This window comes from Mustela nigripes, chromosome 14, assembly GCF_022355385.1.
Source record: "Mustela nigripes isolate SB6536 chromosome 14, MUSNIG.SB6536, whole genome shotgun sequence".
In the NCBI taxonomy this organism is placed as follows: Eukaryota; Metazoa; Chordata; class Mammalia; order Carnivora; family Mustelidae; genus Mustela; species Mustela nigripes.
The window spans coordinates 72,087,396-72,108,955 of record NC_081570.1 but is presented as its reverse complement, the minus strand read 5'-3'; the positions used below and the strand labels follow the sequence as shown (position 1 = coordinate 72,108,955).

The 21,560-nt window shown below is 34.2% G+C and overlaps 1 protein-coding gene across 1 annotated transcript in view; it reads left to right on the top strand.

The window, feature by feature from the left end:
* The window catches only part of COL24A1 (collagen type XXIV alpha 1 chain), a 379,684-nt gene that overhangs the window by 152,528 nt on the left and 205,596 nt on the right, over positions 1-21,560 (top strand). The window contains exons 20-23 of the mRNA XM_059377096.1: positions 5,933-5,986; positions 7,674-7,718; positions 11,022-11,075; positions 14,172-14,216. Coding sequence (XP_059233079.1) covers positions 5,933-5,986; positions 7,674-7,718; positions 11,022-11,075; positions 14,172-14,216 — 198 coding nt within the window. The remainder of the gene's footprint in view (positions 1-5,932; positions 5,987-7,673; positions 7,719-11,021; positions 11,076-14,171; positions 14,217-21,560) is intronic.

Genomic DNA, 21,560 nt, shown 5'->3' with positions numbered 1-21,560 from the left:
ACAGACACATGGAAAAATGTTCATCATTGTTAGCCATCAGGGATATTCAAATCAAAACCACACCAGTTAGAATAGCAAAAATTGACAAATGTTGGAGAGGTTGTGGATAAAGAGGAACCATCTTACGCTATTGGTGGGAATGCAAGTTGGTGCAGCCACTTTGGAAAGTGTGGAGGTTCCTCAAAAAGCTAAAATAGAGCTACCCTATGACCCACGGCACTACTACCCCAAAGATACAGATGTAGTGAAAAGAAGGGCCACATGTACCCCAATGCTCATAGCAGCAATGTCCATAATAGCCAAACTGTGGAAAGAGCCAAGATGGTCTTCAACAGATGAGTGGGTAAATAAGATGTGGTCCAACTGGGGATGGTATGTGCTATGGTGAGTGCTGTGAAGTGTGTAAACCTGGCAATTCACAGACCTGTACCCCTGGGGCTAATAATACATTATATGTTAATAAAAAATTTAAAAAAAAGATATGGTCCATATATACAATAGAATATTACTCAGCCATCAGTAAGGATGAATACCCAACTTTTGCATTAACATAGATGGAACTGGAGGAGATTATGCTAAATGAAATAAGTCAAGCAGAGTAAGTCAATTCTGATATGATTCCACTTATTTGTGGAACATAAGGAATAGCATGGAAGACATTAGGAGAAGGAAGGGAAAAATGAAGGGGAAATCAGAGGGGGACACAAACCATGAGAGAGTATGGACTCCAAGAAACAAACTGAGGGTTTCAGAGAGAAGGGTTAGTCCAGTGATGGGTATTAAGGAGGGCACGTATTGCAGGGAGCACTGGGTGTTATATGCAAGCAATGAATCATGGAACACTATATCAAAAACTAATGATGTACTGTATGGTGACTAACATAACAAACAAACAAACCAAATAAGACCTAAATTGTAAAAGAACAAAAAATAAAAAGTAAACAGACTAACATAAGGGAAATGGAAGGAAAAATAAGATAAAACCAGAAAAATTAAGAGTCTTTTGAGAATGTAATTGGACTGGCATCAAACAACATACACCCATTTCAATAATCTAATCCATCTCTTCCAATTAAAAATAAGATAACTGCACAAAAATGTTATTGCCTAAAGTCATACAGTTTCTTAAATGGTGCTCTATACATAAGCTTGTGCTAATATATTATAGACTGTTAAACTGACCAAGAGGTGCTTGCTTTGGCAGCACATATACTAAACTGACCAAGAGCTTTTCATTTTTTGATTATATTAAAACATAGCAATGATAGAACAAGGTATAATATGAAGACAAGATTCTTGTGCAGTTTATCACTCTGCTGCATTTCAGAACTAAAAATTAAACCCACTTGGATAGAGTCACTATTGGCATAGTTATTTACTACACTTAAAAATTAGATAAAATCTTTTAATGGTTTTAGAATCACTAAAAACAATAATGTAAAAGTTTTTAGAAGAGATTTACTTAAAGCTTTGCAGACATATTGGATAGTTAGGGAAACAGAACTGAATAAGAAGAATGTCACCATTTTATGGATGGAGAGATAAAGAGTTTCCAAGACTGGCAAGGCTTAAAAGCCTATGCAACCACTAAGCTGACACTGCAGGAAATATTAAGGGGGGTTCTATAAAAGAGGAAAAATCCTAAGAATAGCATTGAACAGAAATATAGAGACAATCTACAGAAAGAGAGACTTCAAAGGTAATGCAATGTCAATAAAAATGTATCTATCAGTAATCACTCTCAATGTGAATGGCCTAAATGCGCCCATAAAATGACACAGGGTTGCAGATTGGATAAAAAATGACAGAACCCACCCATATGTTTTCTACAAGAGACCCATTTTTAACCTAAAGATACACCCAGACTGAAAGTGAAGGGATGGAGAAGCATCTTTCATGCCAATGGGCCTCAAAAGAAGGCTGGAGTAGTGATTCTCATATCAGATAAATTAGATTGTCAACTAAAGACTGTAGTCAGAGATACAGAAGGACACTACATAATTCTTACAGGGACTATCCACCAAGATGATTGAACAATTGTAAATATCTATGCCCCCAATATGGGAGCAGCCAATTACATTTTAAAAACAATTAATCCAATTAAGCCAATTACATTTAAAAACTATTAATCAAGATAAAGAGTCATATTGAAATGAATACATTAGAATACATATTTCTCTCAGAAATAGACAGATCATCGAAGCAGAAAATCAATAAAGAAACAAGAGCATTGAATGACACATTGGACCAGGTGGACCTCATAGATATATACAGAACATTCCACCCTAAAACAACAGAATACTCATTCTTCTCAAGTGCACATGGAACCTTCTCAAGAATGGACCACATACTGGGTCACAAATCAGGACTCAACCAATACCAAAAGACTGAGATTATTCCCTGCATATTCTCAGACCACAATGCTTTGAAACTGGAGCTCAATCACAAGGCAAAGTTCGGAAGGAACTCAAACACCTGGAAGCTAAAAACCACCTTGCTTAAGAATGCTTGGATCACCCAGAAGATCAAAGAAGAACTTAAACAATTCATGGAAACCCATGAGAATGAAGACACTTCGGTCCAAAACCTATGGGATACAGCAAAGGCGATCCTAAGGGGGAAATACATAGCCATCCAAGCCTCCCTCAAAAAAATTGAAAAATCCAGAATACACCAGCTGTCTCTACACCTTAAAGAGCTGGAGAATCAACAACAAATCAAACCAACTCCACATATAAGAAGGGAAATAATCAAGATTAGAGCAGAGATCAATGAGGTAGAAACCAGAGATACAGTAGAATGTATCAATGAAACTAGAAGCTGGTTTTTTGAAAGAATTAATAAGATCAATAAACCATTGGCTACACTAATCCAAAAGAAAAGAGAGAAAGCCCAAATTAATAAAATTATGAATGAAAAGGGAGAGATCACAATTAACACCATGGAAGTAGAAACAATCATCAGAAATTATTATCAACAGTTATATGCCAAAAGGCTAAGCAACCTAGATGAAATGGATGCATCCCTGGAAAACTATAAACTCCCAAAATTGAACCAGGAAGAAACTGACAACCTGAATAGACTGATATCTGTAATGAGATTGAAGCAGTGATCAAAACCCTCCCCAAAAACAAGAGCCCAGGACCTGATGGATTCCCTGGGGAATTCTACCAAACTTTCAAAGAAGAAAGAACACCTATTCTCCTGAAACTGTTTCAAAAAATTAAAGCAGAAAGAAAACTTCCAGACTCTTTTTATGACGCCAGCATTACCCTGATCCCCAAACCAGGCAAAGACCCTATCAGAAAAGATAATTTCAGACCAATATCACTGATGAATATGGATGTTAAGATTCTCAACAAGATCCTAGCAAACAGGACCCAACAGCACATTAAAAAGATTATCCATCATGACCAGGTGGGATTCATCCCTGGGTTACAAGGATGGTTCAACATTTGCAAATCAATCAATGTGATAGAACAAATTAGTAAGAGAAGAGAGAAGAACCACATGGTCCTCCAAATCGATGCAGAAAAAGCATTTGACAAAATCCAGCATCCGTTCCTGATTAAAACGCTTCAAAGTATAGGGATAGAGGGAACATTCCTGAGCTTCATAAAATCTATCTATGAAAGACCCACAGCAAATATCATCTTCAATGGGAAAAAGCTTGCAGCCTTCCCGCTGAGATCAGGAACATGACAAGGATGCCCACTCTCACCACTCTTGTTCAACATAGTATTAGAAGTCCTAGCAACAGCAATCAGACAACAAAGAGAAATAATAGGTATCCAAATTGGCAATGAAGAAGTCAAACTCTCTCTCTTCACAGATGACATGATTCTTTATATGGAAAACCCAAAAGACTCCACCCCCCAAACTACTAGAACTCATACAGCAATTCAGCAACGTGGCAGGATACAAAGTCAATGTATAGAAATCAGTGGCTTTCTTATACACTAACAATGAAAATACAGAAAGGCAAATTAGAGAATCGATTCCATTTACTATAGCACCAAGAACCATAAGATACCTGGGAATAAACCTAACCAAAGAGGTAAATGATCTGTACTCGAGGAACATTCATGAAAGAAATTGAAAGACACAAAAAGATGGAAGACCATTCCATGCTCTTGGATCAGAAGAATAAACATTGTGAAAATGTCTATACTGCCTAGAGCCATCTATTCTTTTAATGCCATTCTGATCAAAATTCCACTGGTATTCTTCAAAGAGCTGGAGCAAATAATCCTAAAATTTGTATGGAATCAGAAGAGACCCCGAATCGCTAAGGAAATGTTGAAAAACAAAAATAAAACTGGAGGCATCATGTTACCTGATTTCAAGCTTTATTACAAAGCTGTGATCACCAAGACAACATGGTGGAACAGAGTAGAGAGCCCAGATATGGACCCTCAACTCTATGGTCAATTAATCTTCGACAAAACAGGAAAAAATATACAGTGGAAAAAAGACAGTCTCTTCAATAAATGGTGCTGGGAAAACTGGACAGCTATATGTAGAAGAATGAAACTCAACCATTCTCTTACACCGTACACAAAGATAAACTCAAAATGGATAAAAGACCTCAACATGAGACAGGAATCCACCAGAATCCTAGAGGAGAACATAGGCAGTAATCTCTTCAATATCAGCCACAGCAACTTCTTTCAAGATATGTCTCCCAAGGCAAAGGAAACAAAAGCGAAAATAAACTTTTGGGACTTCATCAAAATCAAAAGCTTCTGCACAACAACCGAAACAGTCAAAAAAAAAAAAAAAAACAAAGAGGAATGGGAGGAGATATTTGCAAATGACAGTACAGACAAAAGGTTGATATCCAGGATCTATAATGAACTCCTCAAACTCAACACACACAAAACAGACAATCATATCAAACAATGGGCAGAAGATATGAACAGACACTTCTCCAATGAAGACATACAAATGGCTATCAGACACATGAAAAAAATGTTCATCATCACTAGCCCTCAGGGAGATTCAAATTAAAACCACATTGAGATACCACCTTACACCAGTTAGAATGGCCAAAATTAACAAGACAGGAAACAACATGTGTTGGAGGGGATGTGGAGAAAGGGGAACCCTCTTACACTGTTGGTGGGAATGCAAATTGGTTAAGCCTCTCTGAAGAACAGTGTGGAGATTCCTCAAGAAATTAAAAATAGAACTTCTCTATGACCCTCCAATTGCACTCCTGGGTATTTACCCCAAAGTTACAGATGGAGTGAAAAGAAGGGCCATCTGTACCCCAATGTTTATAGCAGCAGTGGCCATGGTCGCCAAACTATGGAAAGAACCAAGATGCCCTTCAACGGACGAATGGATAAGGAGCATTTGATTTTTAACAACATTGATTTTGGTTTTGATTAACAAAAGGTTTTTAATTGTGAAATTACTAATCACATACAGATTGTTACTTTCTTCTGAGGATTATCCTCTTTTTACCAGCTTGTATTAAGAAGGGAAATAAGATGTGGAACATGTAATGAGAATAATGGGCCCTGGATTCTGCTAGTCTCTTAATAGATATTAAAATAGTGCATATGTCTTCCATCTGTTTTTAGACTTTGTGGATACTCTATTATGTATTTATTGTACTGTTATCAAATTAACAATTGTACTCATTGATTGAAATTTAGAGCTACTTTTTCTGAGTGTCTGGCTGAAGGGTAACATACTGAGCACATTATTTGAACACCAGCATGCTTAAAAAAATAAGTTTATCCTACCTCTCCCAATTTTTTGGATGCCCTATAGTTTTCTGCTCACCTACCCTCTGAATTCATTTTGATAACTTAATAATGGAAAAGAATGGTACCAAATTGTATTATCATCTCAGATTCATGCTGATTGAAAAATATTAGTTGAGCTGAAGATTTTATTATTTGTGTTTATTTTGCTTTTATAGGGACTCCTCGGAAATAGGGGACCTCCTGGACCTCCTGGTCTCAAAGGACTTCAGGTATGGAAGAAATAAATATCCAGGCAGAAATTGCTTCAGTTCCAATTTTCCCTTTTTTACTTTTTGTTTAAAGAAAAACATTGTTTTAATATGGACAGTTCTTGCCACCGAGGATTTCGGGTTACTAACCACTTTATATTGGCAGTTATGGAGTGGGATTTGGAATGTTTTCAGGGTTGTGAACTTTAAATAATTTATGTCACTAATCTCCATGGAATATCTGAAGAATATGAGCTAGACTCCCACTCATATGTACTAGAATATAGTTACTATTTGTATCTGTTTTATATTTGTGGTCTAGTAAATTTTATTTTACTTGAATTGTGAATTGAGCAAAAATGTTTACTGATCAAATCAATAAAGTAGAATACATGATACTAAATAGGTCTATGGATGCTGTTCAGATATGGTAACATCAGCTTTTTATTTAAAGGTGAAAAGTCAGTATGTTTTAGAAAATATGTCAATACATGTAATAAAAACATTTATTGCTTTTTAATTTTCTTAGAGAATAATACATAAAGTGTCTTTTTTTAACCCACTGAGCCACCCAGGCGCCATAAAGTGTCTTTTTTTATGTTTCTCTGTTCTCTATCCACTCATATATTCTTTGATCCTTAGAAGAATGAACAAGATTTTTGCATTTTAATGACATTATAACTGGCTTCACCCCAAGAATACTGGACCTATAAGTTAGTCAAGAAGTAGCTCTAAATATTAACTCCATTCAGTAGGATCCAATATACTGTTGTATATTGTTGAAAACAGAACTAAGACTCAAAACCATATGTATTGAATGAATGACATATTAAAATATGCCAAGAGCAAACATGTCCTGTACCAACAACTTTTTAATATACCTATATATATTGATTTCCATATATTAAGAACTTAATTGATTTTCCCTCTGTATGGGAGAGATATTGAGCCCAAGAAAGTAAAGGTAATCCTTAATTTATGATTCCTAATCTTTGTTAGGTTTTCAATGCACATTTTTCTGATGACTAGGGATACTGAGCCTATCTTCATATGTCTGTTGGCCATCTGTATGTCGTTTTTGGAAAAGTGTCTATTCAGGTCCTCATTTTTAATTGGATTATGTGGGCTTTTGGTGTTGAGGTGTATAAGTTCTTCAAATATTTTAGATATTAAGCCCCTTAAAATATCCTGATTTTGTGATAGATATGCTAATTACTTTCACACTTATTAATTCTCAACTTTCTATATATAACTTTTATGCTCTACCAATTTAAAAACAAATAGTGCCCTTTAGAGTAGATGTGGAGTTGTCACTCACTCCAAATATTTAAAACGTTATGGGATTACAGAGTAAAATACAAGAAAGTTGGGGTGCCTGAGTGGGTTGGTGGGTTAAATATCTGACTTGGGCTCAACTTATGATATCAGGGTCTTGGGATCCAGCCCCACTTCCAACTCCCCACTCAGCAGGGAGTCTCTTTCTCCCTCTGCCCCTCCCCCCCATATCCCCACTCTTGCTTGGTCTCTCTCTTTTTTTCTCTCTCTCAAATAAATAAAATCTTTAAGAAAATGAAATACAAGGAAGTCACAGCATTATTTTCATCACCTCTCAGTGAGTTTCAGATTTCAGAATAAATAGAATAAGGGTTTACCTTTTTAAATACTTATTTCAGGCCATGATATGTTATGATTTTTTTTTTTTTTTAAGGGAGAAGAAGGACCAATTGGACCCTTTGGAGAACTGGGGCCAAGAGTAGGTATCATATAAATACTTTTGAAAAAGTGCTTCTCTTAAAATAACTGTTATGTGAATGCCTTTTAATAGCACCAAATTTTAAGTTGTAATAAAGGACAAAAAACATTATAACCATACAATCCCTCTAAATAATACAAGCCTATAACTGGAATTTCCCAGAAATATTTTAAATGATATGCCTACAGTATATCTGGTTGTTCCTTCAGTAGTTTTATGGTCTTAGTAATTTGTGCTAATTATAAAGTTTCTCATAAAGTAATAGAAAGTGAAATACTGTAGCCATTCTAGTGATATTCTGGGAATTTCTGTTTTCTAAGCATGCCAGTAAAATTATGGAACCTAAATAAGATGTATTTTCTGTCAACTTTTTCTTCAGATAATATTGTGTGGTAATAAATGAATTACCTATTTTCAAGTTCTGAAAATTAGCTCCTTAAGAATTTGGGCATGCATGACCAAAGAATACATTATTATGAAATAATTAAGGCATGTGTATCACATTTATTTTAAGAGGGATCATTAGACTCACATGAAATACATCTCATTCTTTTTTCTTGAGAACATCATAACATGCAGTTTCTTCAAACATTTTTACATTTTAGGAGACAATAAATCTTTCCTTTGCACCTTTACCTCACTAGTACATATACTACACTATCCCACTGAAAGAGAAAGGAGAATTTTTATTTCATTTTTATGTGAAGTGAGTTATATAACAGAAAGATTATTATTATTTGAGCCCAGGATAATTGACCTCATTTAAAACTTAGTTCTCTAGAAAACAAGAAAACCACAGTTGCCTCTTACCAACTCAGTCTTAATAGGTATTACTATTGTTCTACTGTTGTTTGAAGATAAATTTAAACCTAGTATTCCTCGAAGTATGAATCACATGAATCATTTCTAATCCTGAAAACAACCCTGCAGGATATTGTCTACATTTTTAAAATATTAAAATAAGGCCTTACTATTACATGCTCAAACATAACCTGCTCAGGATAAAACTAATATGGCAGAACTTAAACAGGACTGAAAGTGATGACTTCAGCACTGATGCCCTGAATTCCTTTACTTCAAATAGAGTTTAAATGTGCTGATACAGATTCCAGTGAGATTCCTTTCAAAATGTGATATAATGTATAATTATTTCTTAATATACTGTAATTCCTGAGTATTACATTATTTGAGATAAAAGAATTAGTCACACCAAGGCTTTTTATAAAACAATGTGAATTAACTGTATTATTTTAAATTCTGTAAATATCATAGACAAATCTAATAATTTAGACTCTTCATTACATTTCTTCAACTATCTCTGATTAGAGAGCAATTGATTGTCAGCAATAGTAGGATGATTTTGGTCCTTTGTTTTACTTTGTGCTTGGTAAAAAAACACTAGACAATTCCAAGCAAGGCAGAGGTAAAAATTAGAACAATTTTTTTGATAGAAGTACTAAATATAATTTTTAAGTTTCTAAAGTTTTTATGTGTAGTCAAAATGTATTTTGACTAAAAGCTGGAGGATTGTTTTGTTTTGTTTAAGAAAGAAAACTAGGAGTATTTGTTAATGGATAGAAATAATAAAATCCAAATCTATAATATGTGATAGGTATTATAAATTAGTATTCTATTTAGCCATTGCCCCCACACACACTTTTTTTTATTCTCAGATTGAATTTGTCACATACATTGATTGAGGCATAGTGATCTTCTTAATATGATTTTGTATATTAGATATCAGTTGTTTGATAATAGGAATCACATACTATGGATTGATCTACCAAGTGTCTGGGATTTTGATTTCCTCTCCTTCAGTGATCTTATTCTCTACTCTTTAGTACTGTTGGAGTCATAACCTTTACCTTGTCATTGCCAATAATAGATTCTCCTTATTTTCAGTTTCAGACTTCTTACTCCTCAAACATAATCTCCTTTCTTTCTAATGCATTCTATCTTGTAACCAATCCGATAGTCCCAGTAGGAATTTTAATCCATTGATCCAATTGCCTTTCCATTATTCCTATTTTCCTCAGAGACTTCACATCCCTCCTCATCATGCTTAAAACACTATATTATCCCTTTGATTTCATTCTGATTCTAGTCCCATACTCATTCACTTTTTTAAAAAGATTTCATTTATTTATTTGAGAGAGCATGTGCATAAGTTTGAGAGGGTCAGAGGGAGAAGCAGACCCCTTGCTGATCAGGGACCCTGATCCGAGGCTCCATCCTACGACCCTGAGATCATGAACTGTACTGAAGGCAGACATTTAACACCCCAGGCGCCCCTCCATATTCCTTTACTTTTAATTTCCTAATTATTATTTTCTACTTTCTCTCTTTTTAACTCCATTCGTTTCTCTCTGATTTTCATTCTTTTTTTTTTTTTTTAAGATTCTATCCATTGACTTGACAGAGAGAGATCACAAGTAGCCAGAGAGGCAGGCAGAGAGAGAGGAGGGGAAGCCAGCTCCCCGCTGAGCAGAGAGCCCGAAGCGGGGCTCGATCCCAGGACTCTGGGATCATGACCTGAGCCGAAGGCAGAGGCCTTAACCCACTGAGCCACCCAGGTGCCCCTCTGATTTTCATTCTTAGCCCATTACTTTGCATCCCAGTTCCCTGAGAAGATTGAATTTTTCAGGGGACTTCTACAAGTTTCTACTATTGCTTCTATCTACCTCTCTATCTATACCATTTACTTGGCCTTTCCTGCTGTTATTGTGAATGAACAGGCCATTTTTCTAGCTAGGTCAAACTTCCACTTGTTTACTACATATCTTATCCTTTTGTCTACCGAAAAACATTGACTCAGCTATTTCCCACTTTCATCTGCATCTTAATTTCAGTCTTTGTAATGGATCAATCCTATCAGCAAACAAAGATGCTATTATTATTTTCAGTGAGGTCTTCCTTGGCAATTTTATAAAAAATTTGAACAAAACTCCTGAAACAGTTTATATTTCCCTTCCTTGCTTAATTCTATGTCCTTCACATTTACCACTACCTAACATACTACATATTTTACTTATTTCATTAAATAATATCATCCTCATTAGAATGTAAGCTCTATGAAGGCAGGTATGATTAGTGCTTTCCTCAATCCCCAATCCCTAGAACTGTGTAGGGCACATAGTAAACAGTTAAAGACTGTAGAATGAATACTAATGGGTATGCTGAAATACATTTATCAAGTGTTTCATCTCATGAAATGGTCTGAATTTCATAAATGTTTGGAAATTTCCAAAAATGAAAATCATTAAACATACCTCTTTTTTTTTTTTTTTTCCTGTTCTCATCTAGGGAAAACCAGGTCAAAAGGGTTTTGCAGGTGAACCAGGACCAGAAGGCTTAAAGGTAAATTAGCTGACTTATTAGGAGTTATAAACTATAGTTTTCAAAAAGATAAAATTATGACTTTCATAAAAATATAAAATGAACATTAAGATTTTGTCAACTTATTAATAAGGTATCAGTGATATGTTAAAACTGACTCAAATAACATTTAAAAAGTTATATATCTTTAAATCTACGTATATATCTTTATATCTATATCTACATCTATATGTGTGTTTATAAATATCTATAATGTGACTGTGTATATCTATATCTTTATTTGGATAGATATGCAGTTTAATAAAGAATTGCTAAATTTGTGGTGAGATATAAAATAAACCAAAGTTTTGGGGGCTGTCCATTTCACTGGACAGAATTCTACAAGTTAATATTATAAATTCACCATCTATCTATATCTATATCTATATATAGAGAGAGATATATTTTTTCTTTTCCCTACTAAGTCTGGGTCTTTTAAGCAATTATATAGTGATTCTAAGTACATTCCCTAGAAAATCACTAGGTGACCTTCACCACTTTATGTCATTGAAAGAATGCAACATGTACTTTTTTGCCTTGTTTCCAAGTTTTGTGTGACTTTTAAAACCAACAAATATAAGGTAATGCACTGGTTTTTTAGGGGCAACACTAAGGTCTAAAGGAAACTAGCTTATAAGAATTGGTGATTTATTCAAATTTAAAACTTTAGGAAAAATGGAAAAATTTTATAGCATTATAGCTCAGTTTCTTAAAGTTAGAAGTCATCATTTATAGTAAACTATTTCTGTGATCCTAGAATCTAAGAAATAGATTAACAATATCTTTTGAGGTCAATTAACAAAGGAAGACGAACTAAACTATTTTCTGATGTGTCAGCCTGTCTCTCTGTGGCTGCAGTTATCCTGGGGAAATATGTGTAGCTGACTTTCAAGTTATACATAAAAATGGAAACACAGTATTTATAAACAGAAAGCTTAATTCTGCTTGACTAAGATTAATCACTGTACTGCCAGATAGCTCTAAACAAACCCACCTGTGAGCTACCATCCAAACTTGCCGGAAACTGAATCTCAGTCATAGTGACATCCTGCCTTTTTTCTAGAATCACCCGAGATTTGAGATTTGTTCCCCAGAGGATGAAGAGTTCTTTACTGTTCAGCTCCTCGTATTTGTCCCTGAAATTTTAGTATTGGTGTATCACATAGCTATTCACTAGAACTGGTGTTCCCTTGGGGGAACCTGGCATTCCTGAGGGGAGCACTTGGGAGTTGGTTAAGGGTCATACCACCTTTTACAGAACCCTAGGATCTCTCTTCTCTTCGTAGGCCTGGGGAAATATTCCTCTCTATCTTGTTGCCCTCAAAGACCAACTCACCTCCTACCTTCAGCTCTCTGAAAACTAAAGCAGGAATGCAGGTAATCTGCAAGCAACTTCTGCTTTCTGCTTGTTAACCCAAACCACCCCTACAACTATAAATTCAAAACAGCCCATTTCCCTTGGAATTTGAAAGGACTGTTGGGAAAGGAGGGGAAAATGCAAGAAAATTAGTAATCTATATATCATTCTGACCCTAGATTTTCTAAAAAAAACTATCTAGTGAACTGTCAAAAACTAGGATTTATAAACTACTACAATGCTTCATTTTTTACTGTATATCTAAGTGCCTACAAAAATTGAAATAAAAATTAGTGTAGTCTTTGAAAGTTCATTTCAAATTGATAAGTCATATGAGTATTAGGTTTCAATGCTTAAAATCAGCACTAGCCAATAGAGTATATAATATGAATCATAGATTAGAGCCACAATAAAGAAGTGAAAAAAGAGATCAATTTTAGTAATATATTTTATTTAACCCCAAATAAGAAAATATTATCATTTCAACATCTTACCAATATTAAAATTATTAATGAGATATTTTATATTCTTTTTGCTACAAAGTCTTGGAAATCTAGTGGGGATTTTATACTTACATCACATTTCAGTTCACACTAGCCAATTTCAAACGCTCAGTAGCTATCTATATGTTCTTAGTGACTCTAATATTGTTCAGTTCAGCTTAACATTTTACTACTCTTTTCCGCAATATAATTACTAATTTTTAAATGGCGATTGATGGTTTAATTTCCTATTTCTATAAATAAAACATATATTCTTGTCAGATTAACTCTGTGTGGCACCCTGAACTTAATCTTCTAACTTTCATTAACCTACGCCTTTGTTCAGCCTTCCCTCATGCCATCCCTCAACACCAAAAATGGACCTTTCTCATCACCAGTGAAATATCACCTATTCTTCAGAGCCCAACTCAAATATAGTTTCATAATCCATTACTTGAAATCATTGATGTTTGGATTTTCAAAAGATAATAGGTGAATATATTACATTTTACTTAACACTGCCAGCAGGCAATGGGACAGCCCACCATAATTAGAAATATTAATATTTCTGTGGTGAAATATAAGGGTGTTCAGGTTAATTAAAATAAGACTATAAATAGCCTCACTCAGATGAGATAAAGCATTGCTGTCAAATAAAATCAGGTTAGGCCAAGTTTGCTACCAAACAAGTTTTGAAAAACTGAGTTTTCAGAGCGTTACGGACTGGAGACTGTGGTCAAGGTTATGCACGTACATTAAGCCATCTCTAGCTGTACCAGCCCACAGCAAACGTGCTCCTCTGAACTCCCTCGCCTCTTAATTGTGGTGGGTATTCTGCTCTGTTCAGTGTTGTGAGATCTTTTCTCCTGAAACAGAGCATTCTGTGGACAAAGACTTTATTTTACTTTTTTCTTCTTAATACCTTCCACAATACCGACAACTCTGCTTTTTACAGAGTACACCTCAATAAATATTTCATTTTAAAATTTTTACTTGCAAAAGTGTTTTAAATGTGATTAAAAGTCATAAACAGAAGAGTGTCACTTAAGAAAATAGCAGAAAGACTATGTTCCACAGAAATACTGTAACAGAGTTTTGAATAACTGAGGTTTTCTTTGCTGCCTTTTTTTTTTTTTTTTTGGAATTTGACTAATTACATTAAATGAAAATAGAAACAATGCCATGAGTGATCTTGTTTGAAAGTAATCATTTTTACAGCTTTATATTATTTATTAACAGGGAGAAGTAGGAGATCAAGGAAACATTGGAAAGATTGGTGAAACAGTAAGCTTATTTTATGCTCTTTTATTTTTACCATTATCTGTAAGCCTCTTTAGCAGTCATGTTAACCATCATCTGTGCTTAATAAAATTCACAATAAAATATTCTTAGCTCCTACAAATTTAAAGTTACTTGTGATGTGACAAATCTACTCTATGGGAGAAATGAAGGGAAATAGAGTTACTGATATTTTTGTCTAATATAAATTATATTTGTAATACCAGGAGCATTCTTGTTTCTAATATTTGGTCTTTAATTTTAGTTCTGACAATTTCAATCTAAATTTGATCTTAAGATTTTTTTTTTGTTAAAAAGCTATAACTTGCCAAGCCATAAAATAGTAAGCTTGAAAATCTTTTTCTTTAGATTTGAAAGATCAAGCTAAGAGGTGAAGTATTAGAAAACATATTATAATTTCTTTGCTCAAAAAAAGTTTGACTTGTTTAAGTTTACATTTTCTGTGAAAGTAGGAGGCTTTGTGTTGTAGCTGAGTCGGGTATGTTAGAAGTAATTTTATTTTCTGTGGTGGGGAAACCAGATAAAGTATTTTCTAACAAATGAACCCATATAGCATATATAAAGTGGTGAATTCCATTGATGCAAGGCAAGTTAATTTATTTACAAAGTGTGCTGGGTTATCACAAAGCAAGCGGTACCATTTAATAGGTTAAATCTATAAATTCTATTCCTTCTAACCTATCTTATGACTTAAAAATAAACTTTTCTTAAAAATTGCTTGCAAAATTAAGTAATCAAAGAATTGTTTTTCCTGGTCTTGTGATAAAACAGCAATACATTTCTGATATTCTTATTTTTTGTCATTAATCCTTAATAAAAGTAAGGAGAGAATCCATTTAGCCTTAAAAGACCATTGTCATATCAATTAATCCTTAATAACTAGAAGGAGAATTTTATGTTGTTTTTACCGAGAAGGATAATTCCAGTGGAACGTTTACATCAATTAGATTATTCAAGAATTCTTCTCAAATAAAATTATAACTCATATTTTTCTAAGATCATTCAAAGAGATTAAATTCTGCCATTTCTGAGTGACAAACTGCTAAGAAATATATACAAACTAGAATTAATAGCCAAAGTTAAAATATCAATCTTCTTTTCTTTTTTTTAAGATATTTATTTATTTATTTATTTGAGTGAGAGTGAGCAAGGCACGAGTGGGAGGGGCAGAAAGAATGGGAGAGAGAATCTGAAGCCGACTTAGTGCTGAATCCAGAGCCTGGTGTGAGGCTTGATCTCACAATTCTGAGGTCAGCCCCTGAGCTGAAACCAAGAGTCGGACACTTAACCGACTATGCCTCCCAAGGCACCCCAAGAGCATTTTTTCTTAACATAACCTCGTGTGTTAAACTTCCAAGTCTTCTTTACTTAGCAGTATTGGACTGGTTCCACACAGATAAGAACCCATTGTCTAAGGTGGAAATGGACTCTGTTGGCAGGTAGTAGATTTCTGTTAATAGAGGGAAATGAGCATTTATTGAGCATTTATTTGTTATGTGCCAGGCATAATACAAAGTGATGTTTAATACTGTGGCATTGCATTTAATTCTCAAACAATTTTCAAAGACACATTTTGTTATTCCAGTTTTTGAAATGAGGAAACTGAAGCACAGTAAGTAACCTGTTCAAAGATACACAGCTAATAAATTCTGGAATTGAGATTTTAAACCTAAGATCCAAACTCAAAATCTAAATCTCAAAATCCAAAGCATAATACCCCACCTTTATTGAGGTATAATGTGACAAAGTTAATAAGATATTTAAAGTGTATCTGATGATTTAAGGATCCGCCACCATCAAGTCATTTAATATAGCTGATGATGTTTACTGTTAACTAGTAGCCACTTGGACTACAAGTTGTAGAGAGATTTCAGGCATCAAATATATTATCAAACAAGAGGCCCTTTTCATCTTTGAGGTTCCTTCTTTCTCATTCAGGATGGGAGACAAAAAAAAAAAAAACTTCAGTGACGATATTAAGTTAATTTAAAATACATAAAATACCTAAAGAATATTTTATTTACTATTATTTTATTTTCTATTATATTTTTATTTCATGTTATTAATTTCAAAATCTTAGAAATATAGTTCATCTAATCTAGAGTTCTCTTAAAACAAACTTATAAGAGATATAGGAAGATAGGATCACACTTCCTGACATCAGCCTTATAATTTGAGGATATCTAAGATTAGTTGTATTTGCATAGCCAGTTTTTACTTTTCCCAAACTTTTTGTACATCATTTAATTGCCTTTACCAGACCTCCTCCAGCTTTGTGTCTTTCTAGATCTATACAAATTAGAACCCAGTTTGTGATACAGCGTGCCCAGCACAGCAGCCCAATCTATATTTCATGTCTATACACTTTTTACATTAATTTGCTGTAGGCAAGTAAGTAATTTCTGTAAATGTGCCCTAAGAAGTCTGTAATTCCAAATGATGCCCCTCATCTTCTGCACTCTAGCATACTATTTTTTTTTTTTTATGAACAAATCTGGAATTAGCTCACCTTAATAGCCAGTCCTCTTTGTCTTTAACTCTCCAGGCTGAAATATTTGAAGAGATATACAAGAGAAAAGAATCTAATTTTTTAGTATAGATCAAGAGATCAGAACTAGGATCATGGATAGACATTGTAAGAAGACAGTTTACTTTGTAGGCAAAAATATTTTAGTAGAATTTCTAACCCTCAGACTCTCCCATGGAGTGATTCAACCCCTCATTCTTAGAAGGTTTGGATGATTTTCATCAATCATTTATTCAACAGAAATTATATTATATTCATATGATCCTTCATAAAATTTATAGTTTGTTGGAGGTTTGACAAACTTTAAATAAATCACTGCATAAAGATACATAGTTAAAAGCTGTGATATATTCTATAAAGGATAAGTTTAAAGGTCTGTGACAGAGGTTCCAAATTTAGGTCAGAAAATGAGAGGTGTGTTTTGAGGAAATGACATAGGAGTTATAACCATAAGGCATGGTATGATCTGGCTAGGGAAGAGTAGGGAGAAAGAGCATTCCTAGAATATGCAATATAGTAGACTTAATACCTTTGGACTTACCTTGCTCTCTAAATATTTCTCTAAATATCCTCTAAATAAATATTTCTCAACAGTAAAAGGATAAAAATAATAACTATTTCATGGGGTTTCTTGTGAGGATTAGATATGGTAATATCCTTAAAGCACTTATCACAGAGCCAATCATGTAGTTAAAAACTCAAGAAATGTTAGCTTTAATGATGGTGGTGGTGGTTATCGTTATATGGAAAAGCATTTGGCTGTCTTAGGAACTGAAAGAAAGCCAGTGTGGATAGACCTTGGTGAGCCAAGGGAAAAGCAAAGTGAAGGGCTATTAGTAAAGGAGGCAGGAGCCAATTCTTTCGGGGCCATGTTTATTGCTTTGGACTTGATCCCGAATTAGATGGAAAATCATTGAAGTATTCTATGTAAGCCAATGACAGGATTTAATTTGTGTTTCACAGTCATACTGGTGGCAATGGATTGGTAAGTTGGAACATGGTTATGAGGAGCAGAGTAGAAGAGGGTAACCAGTTAGAATGCTATTGTGGTAGCCTAAATGAGAAAGAAAGTTGACTTGGGCCAGGGCGATGGCAGTGGATATAAAAGAAGTGGATGCATATGAGATATATTTGAAGAGATAATTTGCACATAGGCTGCAAAAAAAGGAAAGGATCCTCATCAGTCCCTAGCATATAGTAGGCCTTTGATAACTATTTATGATTGATGAGGCATATTCGGGAAGCATAAGGAATTAGTATATATGATGTCTAAGGATAATTCCAATTCTAAGAATCTAGGAAGCTTTTCTAAGAATTTAAATGTTTCTAGTCTTCCTCTTACCTGCCAATTTGGCTTCTTTTCTCTGTCTCTCCTCCAGTTTCATTATGTTCTCCTGCTGTTATAGCAAACAGAACTAGACTAAATATTTTAGAGGCAACAGTTCCACAACCTTCTTCATGAAGGGGATAATAACTTCTATTTCCTTTATTCCTGAGATAATCAAAACCATGTAGGCCTTTTCCTGTAGAAAAACAAACAAAACAAAACAAAACAAAACAAAAATAGAAAACCTGGGATGTCTTTGGAAAACGATTGGCAGTGACCCCCAGAATTCTTTTCTGGTTTGTTATTTTGAATATAAAATTTGGAATATTTTTTTCATAAAGTGACTACATGAAGTTTCAGTTGCAACTTTTCTACTTGAAGGTATTATTAAGAGTGTCCGATAGTCTGGCATATTGATTTACCTCCTAAAGTAGAGCTCAACTACTTGATTTTACATCATTTATTCCTTAATTTATCAATTTAGCATAATTTCATAAGCCATCTGCTATGTCCTCTCTGTTTTTCTGCCTGCCCTCTGGTGTGCTAGTGTATAGTAAATGACTGAGGAGCAGAAAGGAAGAGGAAGAGGAAAGGCCATGGATAATCCTCAAAATCAGGTATTCCACTTCTTATTACAAAACCTTTAGAATCATAGAGCTTCCCATGGCTGATTCTAAGTTGGTTTATAACCAGTTCCTTCAAGAGCAAATAGAGGTGTGGAGTCAGAGGAGGAAATGAAAGGAAAGAAATCTATTTTTTGGATATATTTCATTTAATCTTGAAATAACCCTAGTAAGATAAAGCTTATTGACATTTTGGGAGTGAGGAAATTGAAATTTATTGAAGTGTTCAAATTCATACAGTTAGTAAGCAGTGGCTGTGGGTTTCATGTCTGAATTTTCTATTTCCTGTTCCAAGCTTCTTTTAGCTACATCAAAAATCACTTATCCTGTCTTTATTTTCTATAAGTTGGCCTATTATCTTGTTCTCTCTTTTTATTTTATATTGTATTTTATCTGTGTTGTTAACAGTGTTATGTTAGTGTCAGGTATACAATATAGTGATTCAGCAGTTCCATGTATTACTCAGTGCTCATCAAGATAAGCCCTTTCACTTATTTCACCTAATCCCTTTCACTTATTTCACCCATCTCCCACTGACCTCTCCTCTGGTAGCCTTTGATTGTTCTCTATAGTTGAGTCTGTCTCTGGTTTGTCTCTCTTTTTTTTCCCTTTTGTTCATTTCTTTTTCTTAAGTTGCACATATGAATGAAGTCATATGGTATTAGCCTTTCTCTGACTGACTTATTTCGCTAGCATGATATTCTCCAACTCCATCCGTGTTGTTGCAAATGATAAGATTTCATTCTTTTTATGGATGAGTAATATTCCATTGTAGATATATACCACCTCTTTTTTATACATTCATCTATCAGTAGACATAAGGGCAGCTTCCATAATTTGGCTGTTGTAATTGATGGGGCAGTAAACATAGGGTGCTTATATCCTTTTGAGTTAGTGTTTTTGTATTCTTTGGAAATACCTAGTAGTGTGATCACTGGATTCTAGGATACTTCTATCTTTACTTTTTTGAGGAAACTTCATACTGTCTTCCACAGTAGCTGTACTAGATTGCAATCTCACCAGCAGTGCATGCAGATTCCTTTCTCTCCACATCCTCACCAACAGTTGTTGTTTCTTGTGTTTTGAATTTAACCATTCTGACAGGTGTGAGGTAGTATCTCTTTCTATTTTTAATTTGCATTTCTCTATTGGTGAGTACTGTTGAGCATCTTTTCATGTGTCTTTTGGCCATCTGGTTGTCTTCTTTGGAGAAATGTCTGTTCATGACTTCTACCCATTTTAAAATTTGACTATTTGTGGTTTTGGTGTTGAGTTGTATAATTATATATTTTTGGACACTGACCCTTTATTGGATATGTCATTTGCAAATATCTTCTTCCATTCAGTAGGTTGTTGTTTAGATTTTTTGGTTATTTCCTTTGCTGTGCAGAAGCTTTTTATATTGATGTAGCCCAATAGTTTATGTTTGCTTTTGTTACCCTTGCCTCAGGAGACATTTCTAGAAAAAATTCTCTACTGCTGATATCTGAGAAATTACTGCCTGTGTTCTCTTCTAAGATTTTTATGTTTTCAGGCCTCACATTTAGGTCTTTAATCCATTTTGAGTTTATTTTTGTGTATGGTGTAAGAAGGTTGTTCAGTTTCTTTCTTTTGCAAGTACCTGTCCAGTTTTCTCAACACCATTTGTTGAAGGGACTGTCTTTTTCATATTCCATGTTCTTGCCTCCTTTGTCAAAGATTAATTAACTACATAATTATAGGTTTATTTCTGGGTTTTTTAGTCAGTCCTGTTGATCTATGTGTCTGTTATTATGCTAGTACCATGCTGTTTTGATTACTACAGATTTGTAATACAACTTGAAGTCCAGAATTGTGATCTCTCCAGTTCTGTTTTTGTTTCTTAAGACTGCTTTGGCTCTTTGGAGTCTTTTGTGGATCCGTACAAATTTTAGGATTGTTTGGTTTAGTTCTGTGAAAAATACTGTTGGTATTTTGATAGGGATTGTCTTAAATGATTGCTTTTGCTTAGTATAGACATTTTAACAATATTTATTCTTCCAATCCATGAACATGGAACATCTTTCCATTTGTTGTGTTGTCTTCAATTTTTTCATCAGTGTTTCATAGTTCTTAGAGTACAGATCTTTCACCCCTTCGATTAAGTTTATTCCTAGCTATTTTATTATTTTTGGTACAATTGTAAATGAGATTTCTTCTTAATTTTTCCTTCTGCTGCTTCATTATTAGTGTATAGAAATGCAGTGAATTTCTGTACATTGATTTTGTATCCTTCAACCTTACCAAATTCATTCATCAGTTCCACTAATTTTTTGGTGGAGTCATTCTGGTTTTCTATATATATAGTATAATGTCTTTTCCAAATAGTGAAAGTTTTGTTTCTTCCTTACCAATTTGGATGTCGTTTGTTCCTTTTTTGTCTGATTTCTATGGCAGGGACTTCCAATACTACATTGAATAACAATGGTAAGAGTGAACATCCTTGTCTTATTCCTGACCTTAGGGGAAAAAAGCTCTCAGTTTTTACTCATTGAGTTTGATGTTAGCTGTGGGTTGTTCATATAAGGCCTTATTATGTTGAGGTATTATCCCCCTAAACCTACTTTGTTAAGGGTTTCTATCATGAATGGATCTTGTACTTTCTCAAATGTTTTTTCTGCATCTACTGAAATGATCATATGCTTCTTCTCTTTTCTCTTATTGATGTGATGTATCGCGTTGATTGATTTGTGAATACCAAACCACTATTGCAACCTGGGAATAAATCCTACTTGATAGTGGGGAATGATTTTTTTAATGTATTGTTAGGTTCAGTTTGCCTAAGATTTTGCTGAGGATTTTTGCATCTATGTTCATCAGAGTTATTGGCCTGT